The sequence below is a fragment of the Carlito syrichta genome, unplaced genomic scaffold (assembly GCF_000164805.1).
Source record: "Carlito syrichta isolate Samal-C Ts95f unplaced genomic scaffold, Tarsius_syrichta-2.0.1 Scaffold301804, whole genome shotgun sequence".
Classification (NCBI taxonomy): domain Eukaryota; kingdom Metazoa; phylum Chordata; class Mammalia; order Primates; family Tarsiidae; genus Carlito; species Carlito syrichta.
Window position 1 is genome coordinate 117,928 of NW_007245900.1, and position 27,056 is coordinate 144,983.

The window sequence follows — 27,056 nt, forward strand, 5'->3', positions numbered from 1 at the left end:
AAAAAAAAAAAAAAAAAAGAAGTCAACCCACAGGCACCACCTAGAGATCTGGGTTAACCCTGTATCACAAGTAAAGAAGCACATACAGAGCTGGGTGTGGTGGCTCACGCCTGTCATCCCAACACTTTGTGGGGTGGAGGTGAGAAGATTGCCCAAGTCCAGGGGTTCGAGACCAACCTGGGCAACTTGATGAGACCTCGTCTCTACAATGAAAAAAAATTGGCCAGGTGCGGTGGCTCAGCCTGTAATCCCAGCACTTTGGGAGGCCAAGGCGAGTGAATTGCCTGAGCCCAGGGGTGTGAGACCAGACTAGGTAACTTGGTGAGACCTCATCTCTACAATAAATCACAAAACATCTAGCTGGGTGTGGGGGCGGGCGTCTGTACTTCCAGCTATTTGGACGGCTGAGGCGGAAGGATGGCCTGAGCCCAGCAGGTCGAGGCTGCAGTGGCTGTGAGCAGGCCATTGCACTCCAGTCTGGGCGACAGAGTGAGACTCTTCAAAAACAAATAAACAAGCACACGGCCAGGTGCAGTGGCTCAGGCCTATAATCCCAGCACTTCGGGAGATGGAGGCGAGAGGGTTGCCTGAGCTCAGGGGTTCGAGACCAGCCTGAGGAACATGGCAAGCCCTCATCTCTACAATAAACCAAGAAAAAAAAATTAGCCAGGCATGGTGGCGCATGCCTGTGGTTGCAGCTACTTGGAAGGCTGAGGTGGAAGAACCCAGCGGGCAGAGGCTGCAGTGGCTGTGAGTGTGCCACGGCACTCCAGCCTGGCCGACAGAGTGAGACTCTGGCTCAAAAGGAAAAAAAAGACACACACACACACACACACACGACGCGGAGGCGCAGGTCTTGGTAAGCAGCAAGCTCCCAGTGAGGGGCAGGCAGGACACGGCCCCGAGTTCTCGTGCCAGGGCCGGCTGCCCTGACGGGGTCTGCCATCTTGGGGACGAGGGAGCAGGCGGTCGACCTGGGGCAGGACTTTCCTGCCCGAATGCCTCACCCCACTGGGTGAAGAGAGGCCCCGGGGGATGGAGACGCTTCCCTGGGCCGCATCAAGTGAAGAGGAGTTGTCTGGGACCGCACATAGGTTATATCATATGGCTAGTGTGTATACATAAAAAGACTTATTTTTCAGTTCCTTTTATTATGAAGTTTTGAAAAATGAGAACAATATAAAACTAGTGGGAAATCTGATCTTGTTTTTGTAAAACGAATCTATGCCTGATTCAAGGGAAGTGGCTGCAGTTCTGAGTTCTCAAGGTGCTCACCAGAAACATTTGTTTGAATGTTGCTCTCTGAGTCATCATTGAAACCATCTGCTCCTAAGTGCATGTGTTGCCAAAAAGCGATGTTACTCAAGGCGTGATGGTGAACTTCAAAGTGGAACTACCCATGGGGTCACGAAGAAACTAAGTGCTAAAGAACACAGGGCGTTAAAAGATTTTGTGGGATCGCAGGACTAGCTGTCCTGGGCCACGGGCTGAGGATTGCATATGTTTGCTCTAAAGCAAGTTACGCAAGGGAAAGGAGGAACTGGGCTTTCTTGCTTGGAGAAGGGACACCTCAAAGGAGCAGTGACGGCTATCTCTGAGACCTGCAGGGCCGTCAGGGGAAGAGGCCTGAGTCTAGTTCGGACCGACCTTGAGGGCAGGAATGGCTCTGAACAGGCAGATCTCAGCTCAGTGCACGCGAGCACGTCTGAGTCGTCAGGGTTGCGTAGCGACGGGGGCAGCCTTGGCACAGGGATCGCCTTTCACCTTGGATGCCCAAGTCCATATGGCACATCGGATGCAGCAAGGGACGTCAGCTGACTGCCTGGGACATCAGACCAGCTGCCCTCCAAACTCTTTCCAAACCCTGCAATCCTGCAATCCTGGGGCCACACTGGCCTTCAAGTCCACGCTCCTCCTGGGGGCCAGCGGAGGCCAGTGCATGGAGGTACTGTGTGAGTGTCCAAGTGTCCCACACACTAAAGGGACGGTCTTCCTCACCTCAGAGGTCTCCGGTTCTGTCCTGGTCGCCCAGAGCTCCCTCCAACCTCATGAAGACTTATTCCAAGCCGTTAAGGCCCACCTAACGTTATTATCGCAACGACTCACATTTCCACAATCCTTCCTAAGTAGTCAGCGGTTCTTTGTCTTTTGCTAACAAGCGGTAGGTGCTATACTTAGTGGTCAATCGTGGTTCTGTCCCTCGGATGGAAGTAGCCAAGGTCTCAGGCATCACATTTGGAGGCAGACATCATCCATACCAACTGCACCCCCACAATAGGTCTGTGTCATGAAAATGTCTTTACACGGACGAACATTCCACAAATGAATAAGCACATTAATCAATGCCCCACTGGGTGCACTCTGCTAGGCTGTGACTCGTGCCCCGACCTGGTGTCCTCTGGCGGCTGCCAGCTCTCAGGCTATGGGAGCGTCTGCCATTTGGCGGCAAAGCCAACTGGCTGCCTGATATTATGACCTGGAGACATTAGTTGCCGGGTGAATGAAAGCCCCGACGCTACGTATATTAGGTGCTCTAAACATTTTCTCCACCTCAGTCCAATATCATCTCTAGCGAGAGGAACAAATTGATAACTTTGAAAGATCACTTCCTTTCATTTTTTCCTTCCTTTTTTTTTTTTTTTTTTGAGTTGGAGTCTCACTCTGTTGCCCAGACTGGAGTGCAGTGGCCGCTTCCGGCCACCGCAGCCTCGACCTGCTGGGCTCTGGCGATCCTTCTGCCTCAGCCTTCCGAGTAGCTGGAATTACAGGCATGTGCTACCATGTCCGGCTAATTTTTGATTTATTGTAGAGATGAGGTCTCGCTGCCCAGGCGAGTCTCGAACCCACAGGCTCAGGCAATCCACTTACCTCAGCCTCCCAAAGGCGTGGGATTACAGGCTGAGCCACCAAGCCCGGCTTTCCTTCCATTTTTTTTTTTCCTGGAAAACTTCACAGAGAGTGACACACGAAAGCAGGCTGAGAGAAGACCAGGAAAGCCAGAAGAGGGCAAACCAGACACGGACTCGCCTAGAAGGACAGTCAGCTCCGTGGCAGGCAGCCCTCCCACCTACACACGAGTCCTTCAGCTGTTGCTTCATCCTCTGACTGACCAAAGCCCAGAGCTGACAGGGCTTCAGGGGCTGGGGCTGACCCAGGCTCAGAGAGGGCAGGGTTCAGACAAGAGGAACACCGAGGTGTCTGACATCCTTCTCTCCTGCCGCTATGACCACAGGAGAGGAAGCAGACCGACTGGCCTCTGAGCCCTGTCCTCTGGAGGTGAGGCAGGGTCCTAAGGACGCTGTCAACTGACACGCTCTGGGTTCAGCTGACACTTTTAATGTGCCTCTCTTCTGGAGTGAGGTTTCACCTCTCCTGCAGACAACACGCCTTCCCATGCAGAGGGCGTCTATGAAGAAGAGTAAGTTGGGCTCGGTGGTTCAGCCTGTAATCCCGCACTTTGGGAGGCCGAGGTGAGTGGATTGTCTGAGCCCGCAGGTTCGGGACCTGCCTGGGTAATTTGGCAAGACCTCATCTCTACAATAAATCAAAGAATTAGCTGGGTGTGGTAGTGCGCGCCTGTCATTCCAGCTACTGGGAAGGCTGAGGTGGAAGGATCGCCAGAACCCAGCAGGTCGAGGCTGCAGTGGCCGGGAGCAGCCACTGCACTCCAGTCTGGGTGACAGAGTGAGACTCGAACTCAAAAAATAAAAAAAAGAAAAATAGAAGAGTCAGCTGTGCTTCCCTAGATTGATGACAACTTTCTCAGGAGCATTCAGGGACGCCCCTCTAAGTTTCTATTTAAAGTCGGGAGTGGGCAGGAATACACGAGTCACAGACCACCGGCCAATCTCGTGCACACCTCTTCAAGAGCTTGCTGAGTGCACACCAGGGCCTATCTTCCAGGAACAGCCGTCCTGCATGGTTGGCGTCCCCGGGCCCTAAGCTCCAAGGACCGGCTCTGGAGGGAGCACTTGGCTCTCGGTGGGTCTAAAGCACCTGTATGGTTGGCAAACGCCCATGGCTCTCAGCCCTAGAAGGAGGCGTGAGGCAGCCGAGGGTGAGTTTCCAACAGTACACGGTTGACTGAGGCGACGCATGCTAAATACTGCCCCCCCAGCAGCGCAGAGGGTGACTCTTTGAGAAGCACGGGCTTCTGCAGCGACAAGCCCTCTGTCCCCAAGTGAGGATGTACCTTGGCTCCCATAGCTGGCGTCGATTCCGGACCCGTCCCACGAGTCCACTGCGCTGTCCACGCTGGGTACCGTGGAGGGGTACGTGTCGGAGAGCTTGCCAGGCTTCTGTGCCAGAGACGTGTCCTCCTCCCCGTCCCCCAGGCTGCTCAAGTGGCTGGGGACTGGGAACTTCTTGGGACTCGACGCTGATGGGGCTTTACCGACAGGAGAGGAGTTTAAGGATCAGATTAAGCATACATAAAAGGATGCTCAGGGCCAGGCGCGGTGGCTCACGCCTGTCACCCCAGCCTTTTGGGAGGCCGAGGTGAGAAGATTGCCTGAGCCCATGGGTTCGAGAACAGCCTGGGCAACTTGGTGAGACCTCATCTCTACAATAAATAAAAAAATTAGCCGGTCATGGTGGCATGTGCCTATAGCTCCAGTTACTTGGAAGACTGAGGCGGAAGGATCACCTGAGCCCAGGAGGTCGAGACTGCGGTGGCCATGAGCGTGCCACTGCATTCCAGTCCAGGTGACGGAGTGAGACTCCGATTCAAAACAAAAAGAATGCTCAGATGCTCCATGGCTGGAACCCCCTCCCCCAAGGTGTATACGTGGGCGCCAGCACCTCCACGGGCGGGAGATGCCTCACGAGCCCCACAGGTGGCCCGGCCACTCACCGTCTGTTTGTTTCTTGATCTTCAGGGTGACCGTCTCTCCTGCCATCTGCAGCAGGTGGATGGCTTCACTCAGAGGCTTCCCCTTCAGGCTGCTGCTGTTGATGGCCAGGATGCGGTCTCCCACATGGATGGCGCCCGTCCTGTCACGGGAGAGGGGGGTCAGCCTCCCTGCCATGCGCCCACACTCCCCATAACAATGTGGCCCTGCTGCTCACGGGCTCCCAGGCAGTACGAGCGGATCGTTGCATCTGTTGCCCATTACGTTTCAGTTTCCAGTAAAATCAGAAAAATTGCTTTAATTAGTTTTTAAAATGGGCTTTGTGAGTTTTTGAAATTCCAGGAAAGCAGAGTCATCTAATCTCCTTAAAAATCACTAGAAACGCTGGACTCAGTGGCTCATGCCTGTAATCTCAGCACTTTGGGAGGCCCAGGTGGGAGGATTGCTTGAGCCCAGGAGTTCAAGACCAGCCTGGGCAACATAGTGAGACTTCATCTCTACCTCCGCTCCTCTCCAAAAAAAATTTAGCCAGGTGTGGTGGTGCCTGTCATCCCAGCTTCTCGAGAATGGGAGGACTGCTTGAGCCCCGGAAGTCAAGGCTGCAGGGAACCACGGTTTCTGTACTCCAGCCTGGCTAACAGAGTGAGACCTGGTTAAAAAAAAAAAATCCCAGCCGGGCTCGGTGGCTCAGCCTGTAATCCCACGCCTATGGGAGGCTGAGGTGAGTGGATTGCTTGAGCCCGCGGGTTCGAGACCCGCCTGGGCAACTTGGTGAGACGTCATCTCTACAATAAATCAAAAATTAGCCGGGAATGGTAGCACGCGCCTGTAGTTCCAGCTACTCGGAAAGCTGAGGTGGAAGGATCGCCGGAGCCCAGCAGGTCGAGGCTGCGGTGGCCGGGAGTGGCCACTGCACTCCAGTCTGGGCGACAGAGTGAGACTCCAACTCAAAAAAAAAAAAAAAAGTCCCAAAAGCAATGTTGACCAACAATTGCAGCAAGGTGTTGCATGGAGTGTTCTTTCTCTGAACAGATTTTACATATTGAAGGTAATCAGTACCCTGCATGCCAGGTGTGAGGGTCAGGGATGGGAACACGCCCAGACCCTGGAGTGGCCGAGCCTCCCGATGGGTGACTCTGAGGGTTGAGAGAGGCTGAATGTGGGATCCTGCCCGCCATCTGATCTGGGTATTTTTTAAAAAAATCAGAGTCTCACTCTGTCGCCCAGGCTAGAGTGCAGTGGCATGATCACAGCTCACTGAAGCCTCAACCTCTTGGGTTCAGGTGATCCTTCTGCCTCAGCCTCCTGAGTAGCTGGGACTACAGGAGCATGCCACCATGCCTAGCTCATTTTTTATTTTTTGGTAGAGACAAGGTCTTGTTATGTTGCCTACACTTGTCTCCAACTCCTGGCCGCAAGTGGTTCTCCCTCTTCGGCCAACCAAGGTGCTGGGATTATAGGCATGAGCCACCACACCCGGCCTAGTGTGTCTGATTCCTCATCATTAGGGTAGACAATCCTCTCGTAGGGAAGCCCTGAGGATCAAACAGGAGAAGGAATTGCACGCTGAGTCAGTGTTTCACTCTGTCGCCCAGGCTGGAGGGCAGTGGCACAATCACGGCTCACCATAGCCTCAACTTCCTGGGCTCACTTGATCTTTCTGCCTCAGCCTCCCAAGTAGTTGTGACTACAGGCCTGTGCCACCAGGCCTGCCTATTTTTTTTATTTTTTGTAGAGACAAGGCCTCGCTATGCTGTCCTGGTTGGTCTCGAACTCCTGAACTAAGTGATCCTGCCACCTTGGCCTCCCAAAGTGCTGGGATTACAGGCACGAGCCACCACGCCAGGCCATATTGTCCCCTTTTGAAGACACAGCTCAGCACAGCGTGACAGAGGCTCAGAGAATGCTTGCTGACTTGAGCCGGACGAGCCTTTCCACCTCCCTGAACTTGAGTCTCCTCCTCCCGGAAGAGACCCAATGTCAATTCACTTCTAGGCCATCATGGTCAGTGCAGGCATCTCTGAGCACGCCATCAGCGCTGAGCCCATGGCACCGTTCCGGGCCTGGAAGGGGCCCCTGGAGTCAGGCCGGGGCCCTGCCCAAGAGCTCGCAAACTGCAAACCCTATCCTTTGGGCAGATCGGGAAAGGCCCACAGAGGACCCGACAGGGCAGGAGGGTGCTGTCAGCAGCCCCGCGGAAAGGCTGACCCAGCCCGGCCATGACGGCAGGCCCGCGAGCCTCACCTTTCTGCCAGCCCCCCTTTGGTGAGGCTGGAGATGATGATGGGGTCAAACGGCTCCTCGGTTCCTGAGATCGTGATGCCCAGGGGCCCCCCGTAGCGCTTCAGCTCCACGGTGTAGATAATGGCTCCGGAACTTTCTTGCTCGTCTGAAATACGCGCCAAGGAGCATCATTGGTTTCTTTGGAGAAAGCAAAGTCCTAAGACACAGGTACCCACACGTAAGGCAGGAAATTCAAGACATCGTCCTCGAAGCACCACATCTCAGAAACTCATCATGTGGGGACGTGGCACTTCCTTAAGGATCTCACATCCTAATCCCAGGATGGCCTCAGTGTCCATCTGCGAGTGTCCCTCTGTGAATGTCCTCCACAGTGCTGCGGGCCCCACAGACTGTGTCCACCCCTGGCACTCTGAAAGAGTCTGACAAAAGCCTGTGGAATAAACATAGGACCCAGGGGGGAGGTGTGGGAGGAGGGCTGTGCACGCACAAGGAAGAGATGGTGCCACACCAGGCCAGGCTTTCAACGTGGGCAAGTGGATTCTGCTGAGGGCCGGGGCAAATGATGACATCCCTGTGGTTATGTGGGCATGGAGAGGTCGGCTTGAGGACAGCAGGGACCTGGAGTCCCCTACGTGTCGTGCCACTGACTCTGTCTCTTTCGCCCTCTTTTTGTAGAGATGGGGTATCTCTATGTTGCCCAGGCTGGTCTCGAACTCCTGAGCTCAAGGGATCCTCCCGCCTCGGCCTCCCAAAGTGCTGGTCCTACAGGCACGAGCCACTGCACCTGGTCTCCACGGACTGTCTTTAAATGTGAATCCAACTGGTGAATTCACAGATATTGAAACAGAGGTCTGAATGATCACCTCTCCTCAGTGATCAATGGGGTGGAGGCCGTTGTAAGTCATGTTCTGATAGTGTATCCCAGGCTGTATAAAGGAAGTATAAAGGAAGTTAGTATAAAGGAAGACACATGGGAACGGTTCCGTCTAACACATAGGCCAGAAGAGGTCACGGCCACCTTCAACACATTCTTAAGAATGTGAGCCCGGAACTGCACATTCTTAAGAAGTCTCAGAATTCAAAGGGTCTCGTTTGCTTCTGACATGCTTCAAGTTCTTGGGCGTTTCTTGTTCTGTTCCCTGGCCCAGCGCTGTGAACGGTTAAGGAGCTGTTTCATTTCTGTACCTAAGGAGGCAGTGAAATGGTCCAGTGGCAGCTTTAACAATACGGTCAGCTTACGGTCAGACTGGGTCGTAGCAAAGCCTTAGCATGCCACGATTCTGCAATGAGCAGCTGTTCATTTATGATATGAAACCCTAAAATACAGAGGAAAAGGGAAGCCTGAGTTAACACTTCAATTATCTCTGTGTGCGGTGAAGGTCTTGGGTGAATATAAGATGAGAGGTCTTGGCCAGGTGCGGTGTTTCATACCTATAATCCCAGCACTTTGGGAGGCCGAGGCAGGAGGATTGCTTGAGCCCAGAAGTTCAAGACCAGCCAGGGCAACACAGGGAGATCCTGTCTCTACAAAAAAATTTTTAAAATTAGCTGTGTACGGTGGTGTGTGCCTGTAGCCCCAGCTACTTAGAAGGCTGAGGTGGGAGGATTGCTTGAGCCCAGTAGTTCAAGACCAGCCTGGGCAACACAGGGAGACTTCATCTCTACAAAAAATAAAAAAATCAGCCTGGTGTGGTGGTATACTCCCATAGTCCCAGTCACTTGGGAGGCTGAGACAGGAGGGTCACTTGAGCCCAGGAGGTCAAGGCTGCAGTGAGCCATGATCGTGCCACTGGGTGACAGTGAGACCTTGACTCAAAAATTAATAAATAAAGTGAGAGGTCTTTGGAGTGATGTGGGAAGCGGCGTGCCTCTCTCTCACTTCTGGCAGTAGACTGGGAATGTTGGTGGGGCCATCCCCCCACTTCCCGAGCACCCTGCTTTGAGTGGGTGCCCTCCACTGAGAACTAGAAATCACACGCTGCAATACTTTCGTCAACTGAGGACACAGAAATCCCCCATACCAGGTTTGACTTTGTACTGGCAGAGAGGGCTCTTCCACATTGAGCCAGAGTGTGTCTGATGGTTCACAAATGTCTGCCAGGCTGCTGTGTAAGCTGTGGCCACCAGGCTAGTGACACCAGAAGGGGTCTCCAGAGAGAAGCACCCGGATACACAGGGTGCAGAGGGCAGAGGTCAAAAGCCTGCATTATCCTTCCAAGCTGGCTCTGACCTAAATGAGCCGTGGTACTGGATAGACGACATGTGCTTGGAGCCTGCCTGTGTTCTGGAAACCCTCCTGGAAGGCAGATTTGATAGTTAAGTATCAGCTACTGACAGATACTCCCCTGGCATGGGGGGGGTGTAGATGCCACAGGAAAGACTGTGAGTCCCCGAAACTCTCCGTCGAGAGAACACAAGCTTGTCAGAGGGCACCACGTGTCTTGGATCAGGGCATCGCCTTTTCTGGGACTTGGGGGAATGACCTCCAGTTGCCCAGCACCTGGAGACCCGAGGGTCTGTGGGAGGCTTTAGTCGAGATTTCAGACCGAAACCAACTCTGGTCCACGGAAGGGGAGTCTGGGTGCAGCCCCGCTCACTGGGAGAAGGGGGAACCCTGGTCCGAATCAGCTCACCCTTCTCAGCCCAGTGTGTCCCGTGTGTTATTTTTAGACCCTGCCCTTTGAGTCCACACAGTGACAAATTAACCCCAGAGATGCAATGCACGGTTTAGGCCCGCCCGTTTCAGGCCGCCTTATTTGGGGACATTTTTATTAGGTACCCGAGGCCTCCCTGTCACTGGGAGGCAGCTGTTAGACCCTCGAAGAGGAGAGATTGCAGCCGAGGTGCATATCAGAACCTAGCAGGGCCCTCACTGAGGCAAAGTGATATGTGTTTAGGTCATGACAGAGATGGGGGCCGGTTTCGGATTTCTTCGACAAATAAAATGCCAGAAACAAACAAGAGACAAGGGAGATTTAAGAGACACTACAGCCCAAAGCAATGGATATAGATCTCTTGAAATCCTAATTAAATGCCACTATTTATAAAAGCTCTCTGGCCGGGCACAGTGGCTCAGGTCTGTCATCAGTGTAATCAGCACTTTGGTAGGCCGAGGTGGGAGGACGGCTTGAGCCCAGGAGTTGGAGACCGGCTTGGGGTATAGTGAGACTCTGGCTCAAAAATAAATAAGGAAAAATTAAAAAGCTATCTATCTATCTATCTATCTATCTATCTATCTATCTATCTATCTCTATCCATCTATCCTTTAACCATCCTATGTATCTATCATCTATCATCTATCTCTACTCATCCATTCAATCGATTCATCCTGTCATCTATCTTCTGTCTATCTATCTACCTACCTACCTATCATGTATCTCTATCCATCCATCCATCAGTCCATCCAATCTATTCATCCTATCTATCCATCCATCCTATCTATTATCTATCTATCTATCTGAAAATCAGGGAAACGGGAGTGTCAAGTGAATGTGTTATGATATTAAGACTTGTTGCTACCATTTCTAATGTGACGTTACTTAGTTATGTGTTTTAAAAGTGCATCTTTCGGCCGGGCTCGGTGGCTCAGTCTGTCATCTCAGAACTTTGGGAGGGTGAGGCGAGTGGATGGCCTGGGTCCGTGGGTTCCAGATCAGCTTGGGCAACTTGGTGAGACCTCATCTCTACAATAAACCAAAAAAAATTAGCCGGGCATGGTAGCACATGCCTGCAGTTTCAGCTACTCAGAAGGCCGTGGCGGAAGGATCGCAAGAACCCAGTGGGTCGACGCTGGGGTGGCCATGAGCATGTCACTGCACTCCAGTCTAGGTGACAGAGTGAGACTCTAACTCAAAAAAGAAAGGTGTGTCTTTCAGGGATACATTACTAATATTTACAAGATGAAACATGATGCCTGGAGTTTCCCCCAGCTAATCCAGTGTGTAGGTGGGGGTGGGGGTAAGACTGAGGATACAGAGGAAGCAGGACTGACCGTGAGTGGCAGTCGACACTGGGTATGCGTGATGACTCCTTACACTATCTTTTCCTGTTCTGTATATATTTTAAATTTCATAATACGCTTTTAAAGGAGAGAATAAGACTAATTCCCTAAAATGCCACATGACTACCTGAGTGAACAGATATTCCATGAGTCTGGCTTCCTCCCTTCATAGACAGTGGTGGTCGCTATAAGTGGTCACATCCAGACCACACAGCTGTCGTCCACACGGCCCGGGCCCCGGACACCCATATCCTGCCCTCAGGAGGCCCCCACCAGCCCTGGGAGCCTGGTCCTTCCGCTAGATGGTTTTCCGACTCAGGCTCCAGCTTCACCCCTTGCCCCCAGCACTGCAACACACACCCTTTCCTCCCCAGAATATCTGAAAAACATAAGCCTGCATATGCTACTCTCTTACTTGAAGCTTTTCACTGGCTCCCCAATTTCTTAAAAACAAAATACAACACCCCGTTTTGGGGTTGGGGTTCTCACACTGTCACCCAGGCTGGAGTACAGTGCCCTGATCATGACCATCACGGTTCATGGCAGCCTTGACTTCCTGGGGTCAGGCGATCCTTCCGCCTCAGTCTTCCAAGTAGCCAGAACTACAGTCGTGTACTACCATGCCTGGCTAATTTTGTGATATATTGTAGAGACGAGGTCTCACCAAGTTACTCAGGCTGGTCTCGAACCCCTGGGCTCAGGCAATTCTCTCACCTCGGCCTCTCAAAGTGCCAGGATGACAGGTTTGAGCCACCGCGTCCAGCCTGCACTTGTGATTGTAACTGCGCAATTTCATTCATCTTCTGTAGCCTATGAAATGTGAGTGGAGCTGTGCTACGTAAACACAATCATACGCTTTGGAAAGACTCACAAGGAGTCACCAGGGAAAAATCCACTGTTAATTACATAGAGCAAAACCCTAAGACACGGGAAACCTGAATTGCAGGTGGGGAAGGCGGTCAGGAGGCTTCACATTCCTTACACTCTCACTGCAGTAGAAACAAGAGAGAAAATGGGAAATCAGAAACGACACAGCAGGGATGTGGCGTAGGAAAACAGCCCAAAAGACCTGTGCTCATCACCCGCAGCACCACACTCAGTGGGAAGGCCTGGACCTGACCCGCAGACGGACACGTTTTTAAGTGGAATGCTGTGCTGTGGGTGTGTCTCGCCTTCTGTAATTCCCCACGTGAGCCGACTCTTCCGACGAGGGACTTTCCTCAGCCAACTCCTCGTCTCGTCACAATCAGACAAGAGTGCTACTCGGGCAGTGCACTGGGCATCTGTTGGAATGCGGACTCGCAGGCCCGCCCGTCCTCACAAGCTCCTAGGTGGCCCTGTGGCCTGCCAGGGTTCCAGAAGGGCCGCTTTCCTGTGCTGACACGTGGGGCCTGCAGCGTGGGATGGCAAGGAGCCAGTGGGGTGCTAGGTTCCTCGGGAACCATGAACACCTCCTAACTCAGCCGCCCCACTTCTAGCTAGGAACACTCTCTAAGGGAATAACCCAAAGGAAGGAAAAAGGTAAGTCAAGGCATCTATGACCCCCTGATTGCACTGCTGATAATAATGAAACAATCAGAAGGAACTTAAAGACCAAAGAAGAGAAATCAACACGTTGCAGGCAGTCAACGTAAACGAGAGACATTAGGGTTCTGTAAAACGGTAACATGTTTGCAATAGAAAGTGAAGGAAGCTGGGCACGGGTGGCTCATGCCTAGTCATCCCAGCACTTTGGGAGGCGGAGGCAAGAGGATCGCCTGAGCTCAGCAGGTCGAGGCTGTGGTGGCCGTGAGCGTGTCACTGCACTCCAGTCTAGGTAACAGAGTGAGACTCTGACTCAAAAAAAGAAAGAAAGAAAGAAAAAAAGTTAAGGAAAAATGCAACATTCGTCATGGGTATAATTATGTAATGTGAATATCAACAAAGACTAGAAAGTCACTATTGTCATTGCACCAGGGTGGCCCTGGGTGATGATTTAATTTTCATCTATAAAAGTTATTTTAAAGCAATTACAATAATGTTCTCTATAATGAAAATACCTTAAGTGTATCATTTAAAAGCGCCACTATTTAAAATTCAAACGAGGTCTGACAAGTCGGCAAACTCATCCTAGGAAAAGTGCCACACACCTCATTGCTGAATCTCACTATGGTCACCTTTGAAGTCCTCCCCTTGGGAAGCCATGTGCCGATGCCAGTGCCCAGTCCACCCGTCAAAGCAGTTTTGGAACTCTTTCTGGAATGGCCATCAGAGTCATTGCCATATTATCCTTGATATCCTGAATATCATCAGATGTCTTCCTTTCAATATTTTCTCCATCTTTGGGTTAAAAAAAAAGTCATCGGGGGCCAGATCAGATGAGTAGGGACGGTGTTCCAATACAGTTATTTGTTCAGTGCTGACAACACAAACACACAGTGGCAAGTTCAAGAACTTGGTGGTCAGATTTCAACAAATAATGGCAACGGCTCTGATGGCCATTCCAGAAAAAGAGATTTAAAATGGCTTTGACAGGTAGACCAGGCACTGGCGTCGGTGCGTAGCCTCCCAAGGGGAGGACTTCAAAGGTGACCACAGTGAGATTCAGCAGTGAGGTAGGGAGCACATTTTCTAGGATGGTTCGCGAACTTCATGGTTGGACCTCGTAGACAGCCTCAACACGTGATGTCGAGATCCCTTTGCTGCTGCCACGCCGCTGGCTGGCCCCTGTGTGTCAGACGTCAAGCTCCAACATCCCTGGGGACAGACGGGCAGGTAGGAAGCCAGTCCTGACTGAGGATGCTTGCGGTACCTGAGTTGTCCTCGTCCTTGCGGATCTTGAGCTTGACCAGGTCCTCGCATTGCTGGAGGATCTGCACGGCGTCTTCCATGGAGCAGTTGTCCAGACGGATGTTATCTATGGCGAGCAGCTTGTCCCCTAGCTCCAGGGTCCCGGTCCTGTTGGCGAATGCACCGCGACACACAGTAACTAACTGGGAGTGCTCACCGGGCGTTTTGAGAGGCTCCAAGCATTGTGGGCACGATCGATGGCGGTCTTGGAGGAAAGAGGTCCTTCGACTGCTTTTCCATCGTGGTCTATTGACAACCCCACCTCCCACCCAGTCCTATTCGGGTCAGCCACTGTGATGTGCCATGGCACAGTGTTACGGGCATATTTCCGTATGCTTTCTTCAGTTCAACCAGGGCACTCACACAGGCTGCACTCAGGGAGCATGGCGTTCCCAGGAAGGGAGATGCGGGCTGGGGACTGCAGAGACCAGGTGTCTTGGGCTTCCTCCTGTGGCCACGCCACCTGACACTAGGCCAGGGTGGAGGGAAGAAAGTCGAGGAGGGGAGGGTGGCTGGAGGGCTGAACTTGGGGTCTCCGCCATTTCTACCTGCACCGGGGAACTCCCTGTGGCTAGAGAAAGGAAAGTGGTCACTGGGAGTCCAACACTGGCTGTGGGTCTGTTAAAGATTATTTTTGTGATTTTCGAGACAGGGTCTTGCTATGCAGTGGCACGATCATAGCTCACGGCAGCCTCCAATTCCTGGGCTCAAGTGATTTTCCTTCCTCAGCCTTCCGAGTAGTTGAGACTACAGGTACTAACACACACACACACACACACACACACACACACACACACACACACACACACACACTTTTATTTTTTGTAGAGACGAGATCTCTCTATGTTGCCCAGGCTGGCCTCAAGCTCTTTGGCTCAAGCCAACCTCCCGCCTCAGCCCTCCAAAGTGCTCAGATTTTAGGTGTGAGCCCTGATGCCTGGCCGGTTGAATGCTGTCAAAATTCATAATGAAACGAGAGATAATGAGCACGCCGTGCACGTATGCATGTGTGCACACGTGTATTCATGCACGCCTTTGTGGCTTATGTCCGTGTTGGGTCGGCTCACTGTCCCCAGCCTCCTGTCTCCCTTGCCGTCTCGAGTCGCCCCTTAAGACGCACGCCTCAGACTCCCTCAGCAGCCCTTCAGGGCTCGGCCGGCGGCTGGGTGCGCCCGGTCCTGGACTGCCCAACCCCACTGTCACACCAGAGACAGACTCTGTCCGGCTGGAGTCACTGTGCTAGAGGTCTCTGTCACAGCAGAGCCCATATCCAAACACCTCAGTTGACACGATGTCCTCCCGACTTTTTGGGTGTTAAAATATTTCTTTCGTGAAACAATTGTGATAAGAGATGGGATTCTAAAAGTCCTTAATTGGAAAATAGAAAGAAACATACTGGTCTTGTAACAGTTTCCACAAACACTAAAAAATATTTTCATCTTGGCTCACACTTATAATCCCAGTACTCTGGGACACTGCGGCAGGAGGACTGGTCCAGCTCAGGAGTATCAAGACCAGCCTGGGCAGCACAGCAAGACCTCGTCTCTACCAAAATTAAAAAATTAGCCAGGTGTGGTGCTGTGTACCTGCAATTCCAGTACTCAGGCGGCTGAGGTGGGAGGATCACCAGAGTCCCAGAGGTCAGGGCTGGGGTGAGTCGTGATCCTGCCACTGCCCTCCAACAGGAGCGACAGAGTGAGACCCCCACTCGAAAAGCTTTTATCTGTACATAAGAAGTTTGAGCCTCCCTGGATCTGCTGGTGTGTGGGTCACAGAGGCGACATGCACCTTACAGAGGGCTTGAGGGTCTTGCTTGCTCAGGGGCCACACATTGGCACCTGGCAAGACTCCAGCTCTGACCTCCACGGAGCCCTCTCATAACCGGCTGCCTTCAAGGCTTTCAGCCGGAACTTGAGGAATGGGGGTGACCAGCGAAGGGGGCCTTGGCTGCTCAATTCATTGGTGCAGGACCCAGGCGGGGAGAGCAGGGGGCCGCTGCCGCCAGGTGACGTCAGGCACGATCAGTCGACAGTGGCTGCCTGGGAAACCCTGAGCACACGGTGGTCCCAGCAAGGTCGGCCTGGGCGTGGAAGGGGTCACGTGGGCCTGAGCGAAGCGAGGCTGGAAAGGACTCCCACACCGGCCTCCTTACCTGTGGGCCACGCTCCCTTTCTTGATGTCGGAGATGACAAGGGGGTCCCCCGGTTTCCTACTGGATGGCGCTGTAACGACAAACAGAATGATCCCATCTTTATAGCCACGACATTTCTCCCGTTTTATAATAACTGTTAAGCCTCTGTATGCAAAGCAGGGGCGATCAGCAAATGGATTAGAAAAATGTACACTGTAGCTATAAAAATATGTTTCCGTTAAAATATTTATAAGCTTACAAACTAAAGCAAAGCCATTTTAATTTTTAACTTTATTTTTTTAGAGACAGGGTTTCACTCTGTCACCCAGGCTGGCATACAGTGGTGCGATCACAGCTCACTGCAGCCTCCAACTCTTGGGCTCAAGGGGTCCTCCTGCCTCAACCTCCTAAGTAGCTGGGACTACAGGCTTGACCACCATGCCCAGCTAATTTTTTGATTTTTTTTTTTTTTTTTTTTTTGTAGAGACAGTCTTACTTTGTTGCTCAGGCTGATTTCGAACCCCTGGCCTCAGATGACCCTCCCTCCTCAACTTCCCAAAGTGCTGGGATTATAGGCGTGAACCACCACACCTGGCTAAAATTTATAATTAGAGAAAGGGATTGGAGAACTGCCTGATTCTCAAAGGAGGGCCTGAAGAGTGGATACCTCAAGAGGGGAGCATTTAAATCACGGTGGGGTTCCCCTTGGGGGTCCTGATCTGTGGCCCTTTCTGCCCCCTCACGTTCTTTCCAGGGAGGAGAGGCACTGTGGACAGGAGTAAGTCGTAGGACTCTGGCGTACAGGTGGGAAGCGGCCAAGAATCCCTGCGTTAAAGTTCTTTTCTAGCCGGGCCTGGTGGCTCAGCCTGTAATCCCGCACCTTTGGGGGGCTGAGGTGAGTGGATTGCCTGAGCCAGCGGGTTCAAGACCCGCCTGGGCAGTGAGACCTCATCTCTACAATAAATCAAAAAATCAGCCGGGCGTGGTAGCGCATGCCTGTAATTCCGGCTACTCAGAAGGCGGAGGCGGAAGGATCGCTGGAGCCCAGCAGGTCGAGGCTGTGGTGGCCGGGAGCGGTCACTGCACTCCAGTCTGGGCGACGGAGTGAGACTCCAACTCAAAAAATAAATAAATAAATAAATAAAAATAAAGTTCTTTTCTTGTTCCCAGAAGGAAATCTTCTACTGGATGGATTATAAATCTTTATGTTCTGTTGACAAATTCCTGCCTAGAAAGCTCTGAAATGTTCTGGAATATGATTCTTTCACAGATGGTAGTAAATATTGTGTTGCTCATTAATTAAATGTTTATATATATACAGATACTCTAAACATGTACATGTAACTTTTATTGAATTTACGGATGAAACGTATCTGCACAGTGGTCAGTTTTGGACTTTATACATATTCTTAAGAATATTTCCATTTGATGAGGGGAAAAAGAGACAATTAGAAGTGAACCTACTTAGAATTCACCCTGGAAATGAATTGCGGTCCATATAAATACAAAAAATCCTTGTGACTTAGAAAGTTCACTTTTAATTAGGAATTTGATCTTTGAAATTAATCATATCAACATTTGTGAAAAACAATTTGCCCCTGAGGGAGCTGTTTTGGCAACCCAAGGTCTGGAGTGATTTCCTTTTTGCGATCATCAACGGGCCCCTAAAGTAAGATTTTATCACGAAGAATCTGATCACCCCATAATAACCATGGAGCCATATCATCCCACATAATCCCATCTGAATCCCAGGGAAATACTTATGCACGGGAACAGATGGCTTAATACCTTAACACGACGCGTAAAGAAAAAGCAAACACATACACCAACACCTCGCCCACTGCCTGAAGTAGTCCACGGTCAATGCTGATGGACATCCTTCAATCCTTATTCCAGCAAAGAGCACACAACCTTCTTTTCACAGCAACTGAGTCATCGCTGAAGACTTCATTCAACGATTTGACATAATCATTCCTCTAGAGCAGTAGAAATATCTAGCGTATCTAGTCGTGTCATATTTAAAAACTGCAGATTGTTCTGAGCACAGGGAAACAGTGAAAATTCGCTTGTTCCCAGCAAGCAGAGCTCTTGTGGCACCTGCTGGCGAATGGACGCGTTATTTTCCTGAGTGGTAGTAGGCATCACCCGCGCTCAGTGTTTCCTTGGGCGTTTCAGACAGTCCACGTTTTGCGGATATGGTCTGTAAAACCACACAATGACAGAGGCAGCAAAACACACCAAACCACCTCCATCCTCGTCAACTGAAGAAACAGCACTGCAAGCTCTCGGGCAACCCACACAGCTCTGCGGAGAGGCTGGCACCTTCCATGGCCCACAGACACACACAGTGGCCATTTTCACAGTACCAGATTCCTCTCTTTCTCCTTTCACTGAGCCCAGGCCTGAGGCTTAATAAGCCTATCAGATGGAGACCACGGGGTGACAAAGTGACCACAGAAATGTACCCAGGTCTGTATGCGCCCTGCTTCTGGCACCACCATGCCTGCTACACGTGGCCGGGTACACGGCGGCACACCCCACCACCATGTTTTAATTCTCCACGACCTGAGAGGAAGGCTCAGACCACCCATGCTTGGCTTGGCTTGTAGGGCTTTAAAAAAATTCGGTTAGTTGCCAACATTTAAAAGTTGGTAGATTTCACAGAGAGGAGTGGCTTCTTTTAAGAAAATAGACGGGACTCGGCAGCCAGGATGGTTGGGTTCCCTCGGCTCCCCCATGTATGAGCCATGTGGACTTGAGCACCTCGCCCTGGGGTGCCTCAGTTTCCTCCTCTGCGCAATGGTGATGATGAATAGTGACAGCACAGACCTCTCAGAGTCTGTGTTGGGAGGACTGTGTGAGTTATGACGTGCAAAGTGGCCAGACCATGCCTGCCAAATGCATTATGTCAATGTTTATTGTCACCATCATGATCCAGCAACACTGGACCCTTCCCACTGCCCCTTTAGATGCAGCCTTTGGTGTCCCGTTTGCCGATGTCCTCACCGGGCTGACCTCACCCACCGACTCGTCTTGCCTCGCCCCCGAGGGCTTCTGAGTTTGTGACCCTTTGGAAGACACTGGTATGCTCCTGGTGCCTGCAAGGTGGCTGGAGTTGTCACAGAAGCATTTGTTCATTTAGCACATGTTTGCTGAACTCCAGCTATGAGCCAGGCACCTCTGCTCTGGGCACGGGCTACCAAACCCCAGAGAAGTCAGATACAGAGGAGAGGCAGGGCTGGCCACGTCTCATGGTCAGCAGGCATGAGACAGTTTTCTCGCTTTTTTCTTCCCAGTTCTTTTCCCCAACTGGGAAGTCCACACAAACACGCCACATGGGGGTGAGAGGGATGCTGAACAGGTCCACAGGGTATTATTAGTCCACATTGTGTGGCTGTAATGGAATACCCAAGAAAAAGGGTTATTTGGCTCATGGCCCTGCATGGTGCCAGCATCTGCCTCTAGCGAGGCCTCAGGAAGCTCCGATCATGGTGGAAGGTGGAGAGGGAGCAAGGGGGGTGGGAGCCAGGCTCTTTCAGACACCAGCTCTTGCGAGAACGAACAGAGCAAGAATCACTCATTACTGCGAGGATGGCGCCGAGACGTTCCTGGGGGATCCGGCCCGGTGATCCAGTCCCCTTGCGCCAGGCCCCACCTGCTGCGCTGGGACCACGCGGCTACACGGGACAGACCTCCAGACTGCATGGGGTGGCTTAGAACAAAAGGTCACTGACTTCTGAAAAAGAAAGAAGAGACATGCACAGCTCCTTGAACTCTCAGCCCGCCTGACCAACGCGGGACGGAAGCCCTGATGGAAGGGAACATGAGGCCGAAGCCTGCGTCATGTGACAAGTATAGCACTGCCTTCCCCTGCTCCTATTTCATGAAGCAATTTTAATTCAAACTTGTCCCCATTCTCAATGCCAGTGTGTTTGTTGCTTCCAGATGTGCTGCTTGAGGCCTCTACGAGCTTGCAAGGAACTCACCATCATCGCATCTGTCTACAGCGTGTTCACACTTCAGCAAAGTGATGTTCCTGGAGACGGCACCCCAGGTCACAAGAATCTGTTTGTACAACATGACAATTGTTGACATTTTCATACTGCTCGCAGACATGGAGTCCTGATCCTCACGAGGACGTCACTTACTACATTAAAAAAGTTATTTAAGTTGGGTGCAGTGGCTCACACCCATCATCCCAGCAATTTGGGAGGCAGAGGCGAGAGGATTGCCTGAGCCCAGGGGCTTAAGACCAGGCTGGACAACTTAGTGAAACCTCGTCTTTACAATAAATCAAAAAATTAACTGGGCGTGGTGCCACATGCCTGTAGTCCCAGCTACGTGGAAGGCTGGGGCAGAAGGATCACTTGAAGCCAGCTGTGGTGTCTGTGAATGTGCCACTGCACTCCAGCCTGGGAGACAGAGTGAGACTACGGCTAAAAAAAAAAAACGTTATTTCTTATTTGTATCAAAGATAGAGAAGCACAATTCAAAGAGCTGAGAGTTCGGCAGGAGCAGCCCTCGGTGTCCTGCTTCCCTACAGGCGGCTACTTTCATCGCTTCTGACTGTTTCCACGCTGCTAACTAACTAACTAACTAACACACAACTGTACTTTCAAGTCGTTTTTCTATGCTCCTCACTCTGTTTCCTTCCTACTACGCGAGGGTTGAAGCACTCATTCTTGCTGGCTTCTGGATCACCACACTGATGTACCCTTCCGGTCTCTCCATTTTCCCAGTACAGTTTTGTGATTTTTTTTTTTTTTTTTTTTGAGTTGGAGTCTCACTCTGTCACCCAGACTGGAGTGCCGTGGCATGCTCCCAGACACCGCAGCCTTGACCTGCTGGGCTCCAGCGATCCTTTCGCCTCAGCCTTCCAAGTAGCTGAAACGACAGGTACACGCTACCACGCCCGGTTAGTTTTTGATTTATTGTAGAGATGAGGTCTCGCCAAGTTGCCCAGGCTAGTCTCGAACCCGTGGGCTCGGGCAATCCACTTGCCTTGGCCTTCCAAAGTGCTGGGATGGCAGGCTGAGCCACCGAGCCCGGTCTGTGATGACTTTTGTAAGACCGGTTATTATCTACTTTAGCACAACCATGTCAACTGTATCCGGAGCCAAGTCATGGGGCATCCCATGATTTCTTTCCTTTTCTAAAGATTATGATTTTTCCTTTAGCTACTTGATGTCTTGGTGTTTTTGTTGGCTTAGTTTGCTTGTGTTCACAATTAATTCAATGTCTCACGTTCACCAGGTTAGGTAAGCCTTCTTTCAGTCTGTTGAATCTTTTTTTTTTTAAATTCTGGGTCTCACTCTGTTGTCCGGGCTGGAATTCCAGGGCACAATCACTACGACACTCATCACCACAGCCTTGACCTCCCAGGCTCAAGCAGTTCTCCTGCATCAGCCTCCTGAATAGCTGGGACTGCAGGCACCTACCATGAAATCCAGCTCATTCAAAAAAATTTTGTAGAGATGAGGTCTCGCTATGTTGTCCAGGCTGGTCTTGAACTCCTGGGCTCAAGCAGTCCTCCCAGCTTGGCCTCCCAAAGTACTGGCAGTACAGGTGTGAGTCACCGTGCCTAGGGAATACGCTGAATCTGATCAGCAATTCCATCAGCATTTTCTGTCCTGCCTGGACTGGCAGGTCATTTCTGCCCACCCCATGAATGCAGTATCATTGTAGTTAATGATATAATGACAGTTTTTTGTTTGTGTGTTCATCTTCCTGCAGGTGTTATTTGTCTGTTTTCCCTCTTGGCTTTTGGGCAAGGACTTGCATATCCGATTCTTCCTCAAGTGACTGTTTTTTCTATTAAAGTGTGGGCCTAAAGCTCCCCGGGAGGGCTTGTGGATTACAGTCTTCACTGTGTGGTTCATGTCAGGTTGCTTCTTGGGGGTCACAAGCCCCTGATTCTTCCTCCCACTTGGGGGTCATCGAACCTGGTGACACAGCTTCTTTGGGCTTACCAGAGGATGAAGGTGACAGTCTCCTACTTAGTGGGCAAACGTTCATCTGGTCTGTTTCGAGAGCTGCTGTTCAGCTGTGGTCTCCCATCCAGAGAACTCCCGAGCGCAGCTTTCAGAGAATAAAACTCCAGGCTTCTCCCAGGTGGGGGGGATTTGACCGTCCTGAGCTGGGGAAGACATCTAAGGACTGATTCCCGTTTTTCTACTCTGTGTCACGCCGGTCTAAAATTCATCTTCGGCAGACTTTCACCCACTCCTACTCCCTTGGCTTTCCCACCCCTCTGACTTCAGCGAGCCCCCGGTTCACTCAGCCCTAAGCCTCTTGGGAGGACAGGATGCAAACCGTTGTTGGCTTTTCGTCTGCTGCTTTCGTTAAATTCACCTTTCTTCCTCTTCGTTGCCCAATTTGGTTGCTGTAGTCTGTTTTCCTTTTTTCTTCTTATGGGTTTTTCCTTTTGAACATTTAAAGTGGGCATGCTGGGGGGAGAGGGTGGGGTGGGGAGGGAAAGCAAAAGCATGTGTTTAAGCTATCACATTTGACCTGAAACGTTTGAAGACCACGGGTCATCGTCACCAACAGAAACTGGTTCTTGTAGAGAACACAGATTCTCTTCCTCTCAAACAGTTGTCAGGGGAGGTAGAAAATGATAGCCTCTGACCCTCTATCCCTTGTTTAAATAGTCTTTTCTGTATTTGAAGGCAAAGGAGCTCTTCTGAATGCTGAAGCTAATTAAACAGAAATCAACAAAGTATTCCAAGAACATTCTATATTCAGCCATCCGTGGGACTCACTCTGCTAGCCAAAGTACTTTGCTCAAAAAGTGTCAGACGGTGTCCAAACCACGTCAGAAAAACACACACACCTGCTCACACACACGCACGCGCACACACACACAACTGGCATTACTCTAATTGCCACCGTGTACAGAATACATTGTGAGTAAAACAAACGATTTGATTTGAAATAGAGCAGTGAGTTTTTACTGCAAAGTTGGCACCAAAAACCCCCGGAAAACAGAGAACCATTCTCTCCTAAATATGCTCCAATCTCAGGGACAGCGACAGATTGGTTGTGCTTGTCATAAAGGCTGCTTTATGATTTTACATAAAAAAGCAAGCCGGGCATGGGGCACACGCCTGTAGTTCCAGCTACTCAGAAGGCTGAGGCGGAAGGATCGCCGGAGCCCAGCAGGTTGAGGCTGCGGTGGCCGGGAGCAATCACTGCACTCCAGTCTGGGTGACTGAGTGAGACTCCAACTCAAAAAAAAAAAAAAAAAAAGCAAGCCTCTGTTCCTGTCTTCCTGCAAACAACTCGATCACAACTCAAAAGGAAAGCCGCCAGCCGGCTGGGCGCACAAAATGCTGCCTTCTGCTTTTCAGAGGTAGTGGCTGGGGTGGTCCATTGATCAGATGGAGAGAGGGTCACGCAGTGGGGGATGGAGAGGACGGCACTAGCCACAGCAAATGAGCTTGGATCTCAGATGGACCCTGATTAGCGGGGCCCGGGGCTGGCCACCCACGGCTCCTTCCCCTCTGTGGATTGGGGCGAGACGTCACGGGGCACTTGGAGGATTCAGGAAGAAAACACGCACACTTGCACAGTGCCTCGCCTGGCACGGAGCAGGCACACCCCCGTAATAAAACCCCCGGAGGAAACACCGTCCCAAGGACTCCACCACTGCATGCGACACAGACAACAGCGTCCTCTGCCGTCATGGGTGGGCTGGCAGGCGGGGCGAGCCCTGACTTCTGGCCGGCCGAGGTGGGGAGGCCCAGGACGGGCGTCCAGGCCCAAACTGCACCTGCTGCCGGGCAGTCCAGCCTATTTGCTGTGAGGCATCCCTCTATATTGTGGCATCAATAAAGCGAGGCCTGGTGCTCATGTGCTGTGAAGGTTTCATCCGGAACTGAAGACAATTATTCTGAAATCGTTCAGACATCCCACATCAGAGGGACTCGTTTCTCAGTCAATGAGGCAGAAGGAGCAGCCGTGAGGTCCTGCAGGTGCTCCTGGGAGGGAGGAGGGGTAAGGGACGAGGGATGAGGAGCTATGAGGGGCCACGGGGTGCTCCCAGGAGGGATGAGGGTTGAGCTGCCGTGAGGTCTCGCCCCGCTTGCTTTCCCAGTCCGTGCATCAGCCTTTACCCAGATATTGCTTTGACAGTCACCGCCCAGCTTGCAAGCCTGGTCGTGGAAGGCACAGTGCTCGGCAGAACAGAACTCTGTTTGCAGAGGAAGGCTCTCACTCCCGCCCTCGGCAGGCCCAGGAGTTAAACAAGCTGCACATGCCTGAACCACGCCCAGCCTGGGGGTTTACCATCTCATAACAACGAAAATGGACTCTGGCCTTTCTTTCTTCTCAAGTACGTTCTGCGTTCTCCACTGACAAAATGCAAGCATGTTCCACAAGGAGACACAGCTCACCTTGGCGATGATAGGTGGTGCCAGGGAGCTGTGGCCTCAGGAAGCGACAAGCGTGTGTGGCAGGGTCACATGTCGTTTCTTTACTCAGGACCAGCACACTCTTCCAGCTTCCAGGAGCACTCTTGCTCACAGCAAACTAAGAGGCAAGTCCTCGTTGTGGGGTTTCAAGTTGTTGCCATTATCACTAAATAGAATCAGTTTAAGGCTGGGGCAGCGGCTCACGTCTGTAATCCCAGCACAATGGGAGGTCAAGGCAGGAGGATCACTTGAGCCCAGGAAGTCGAGACCAGCCTGGGCAACACAGTAAGACCTCTTCTCTACAAAGAATCAAAAAATCAGCCAAGCGTGATGGCACGGGCCTATAGTCCCAGTTACTTGAGGCGGAAGGATGGCTAGAGCCCAGGAGTTCAAGACCAGCCTGGACAACATAGTGAGACCCTGTCTCTACAAAATAAACTTCAACTCATAAAACAAAACAAAAAGGCACAAGCGACTTGGGAGCACCTAGCACAGGCTGGTGTCTCCACAATCCTGTTCTGTCTCCGTTGTTCGCCCCGTAGGACACGCTGGGCGTGGGGCACACAGGCGTTCTCCCACACACAGGGCTTCTTGGATTCAACATGGACTCTGAATGATAGAACTGCACTTCTTAGCGTTGCCGTAGACAGGTGTGGTTCGTTAGTTATTAATAACATTTCATTTTTCAGTACGAAATTTATATCGTCCAAGTTGAGCTGGACAGCCCCATTCACACTACCCAGTTGAAAATGCTTTTTATTTATTCTTGCCTTAACCATGCACAGGAACGCCACCTGACAGAGTGTGGTGACGCACCTTGATGTCACCTCATTACTCTTTCTGGAAGACACCACCTCCTGGTCACAGTCACCACCTCCCTGTCTCCTTTCTAAACATTTATCATTTGCTTCATTTTCTGGGGGCATTTGTGGAATTCCTTAGTCTGTGGATATTAAAAGCATAAAACTCCCTCCATTTCCACTCTGTAAAAGTCCGCTGGGGCTGCAATTCTCAAATTGTTTCTCTAGAGCAGTTACAAAACGAGAGCCTGAGGAAAGAGGGAATTCAGCACATTTCTATGCTATGCTGTTCCCTGCCGTGCGGTCACCCAGACACCCACACTGTGCTGGGATTCAGGAATTGATTCAAGGAAGGGACATGGTTTTAGTCTTGTGAAAAGGATCATGGGAGTAGAGTAGACTGATGGGAGGAGCGTCTTAAAAGCAAACACACGTTGCTTTTGTTAGCTACGTAGAGTGTTGTGAAAACTTGGTCCACAGTTCTCTAAAATGTAGAGAGCCTAGACACACGTGTCTGCTCACGAGTCATTCATGGGGGCATGGGAGACATGTACATCGAGTGCTTACCTGCTGCTTGCCAGGTACATACGAGGCACAGAAATACATGATCTTATGTGATACTTGAAACAGTCCTATGTCCTGTAGCTATCCTTATTTTCATTTTACAGATAAAGAAACACTCATGCCTATAATCCCAGCACTTTGGGAGGCCGAGGTGGGAGGACTGCCTGACCCCACGGGTTTGAGACCCGCCTGGGCAACTTGGCGAGACCTCGTCTCTACAATAAATCAAAAATTAGCCAGGTGTGGTAGTGCGTGCTATAGTTCCAGCTATTTGGAAGGCTGAGGCGGAAGGATCGCCTGAGACCAGCAGGTTGAGGTTGTGGTGGTCGCGAATGTGCCACTGCACTCCAGCCTGAGCGACAGTGTGAGACTCCAACTTAAAACAAAACAAAAACACCAAAGCAAAACAGATAAAGAAATATAAGAGCAGCGAGAGTTTGAAGAACTTGCCTGGTCCACACAGCCAGCAGGTGCCAGAGGTGTATCTGGCTTTACACTTTTTTTGCTTTAGATTTGGGGGTCGGGGTGCAGGTTTGTGGCATGGGTGCATTGCGTGACGGTGAGGCTTGGGCTTCCACTGAACCCACCACCCCATAGTGAGCGTGGCACCCAATAGGCCATTTCTCCCCCTTGCCCTCCCTTCCTCCCCCCTTAAGGGGTCCCCATGTCTGTCTTCAGCTGTCCATGTGTGCCCAGTGTTTAACTTCCACTTATAAGTGAGAATGAATGGTGTACAGTGTTTTTGTTTCTGTATTGATTCACTTAGAGTCATGGCCTCCAGCACCATCCATGTGGCTGCAAAGGGCATGTTTTTGTTCTTTTTTATGACTGTGTCATATTCCATGCTGTACACAGAACACATTTTCTTTACCGAGTCCACCGCTGATGGGCACCTGGGTTGACACTAGGTCCTTGCTATTGTGGCAGCACTGTGAGGACCATGCGTGTGCGGGGATCGTTTTGGGAGGACAATTCATGTTCCTGTGGGTCGATACCCACTTTGGTATCATGACATGAAACTTGGCAAAGACTCTCAGAACACTGGTCACCCCCTGCAGCCATCGGCCCACACCGTTTCTGATGTGGTCCTGGAACTCTGTGGTCTAAGAGCCGTCGCGAGCACTCACAGCTTATGGTTATTCCGAGCTCCACGTTGTGCCTCTTGGGAAGCTTCACATGAAATGTCCCGCTGCTCGGGATGACGGACTCTGCAATGTCAAAAGAGAA

General features: G+C 51.3%; 1 protein-coding gene across 1 annotated transcript in view; it reads right to left on the reverse strand.

The window, feature by feature from the left end:
* The window catches only part of GRIP1 (glutamate receptor interacting protein 1), a 388,420-nt gene that overhangs the window by 34,679 nt on the left and 326,685 nt on the right, over positions 1-27,056 (reverse strand). The window contains exons 13-18 of the mRNA XM_008055267.2: positions 26,957-27,037; positions 16,076-16,145; positions 13,886-14,031; positions 7,095-7,239; positions 4,853-4,992; positions 4,193-4,387 (exon numbers count right to left, since the gene is read on the reverse strand). Of these exons, the coding sequence (XP_008053458.1) occupies positions 4,193-4,387; positions 4,853-4,992; positions 7,095-7,239; positions 13,886-14,031; positions 16,076-16,145; positions 26,957-27,037 (777 nt within the window). The remainder of the gene's footprint in view (positions 1-4,192; positions 4,388-4,852; positions 4,993-7,094; positions 7,240-13,885; positions 14,032-16,075; positions 16,146-26,956; positions 27,038-27,056) is intronic.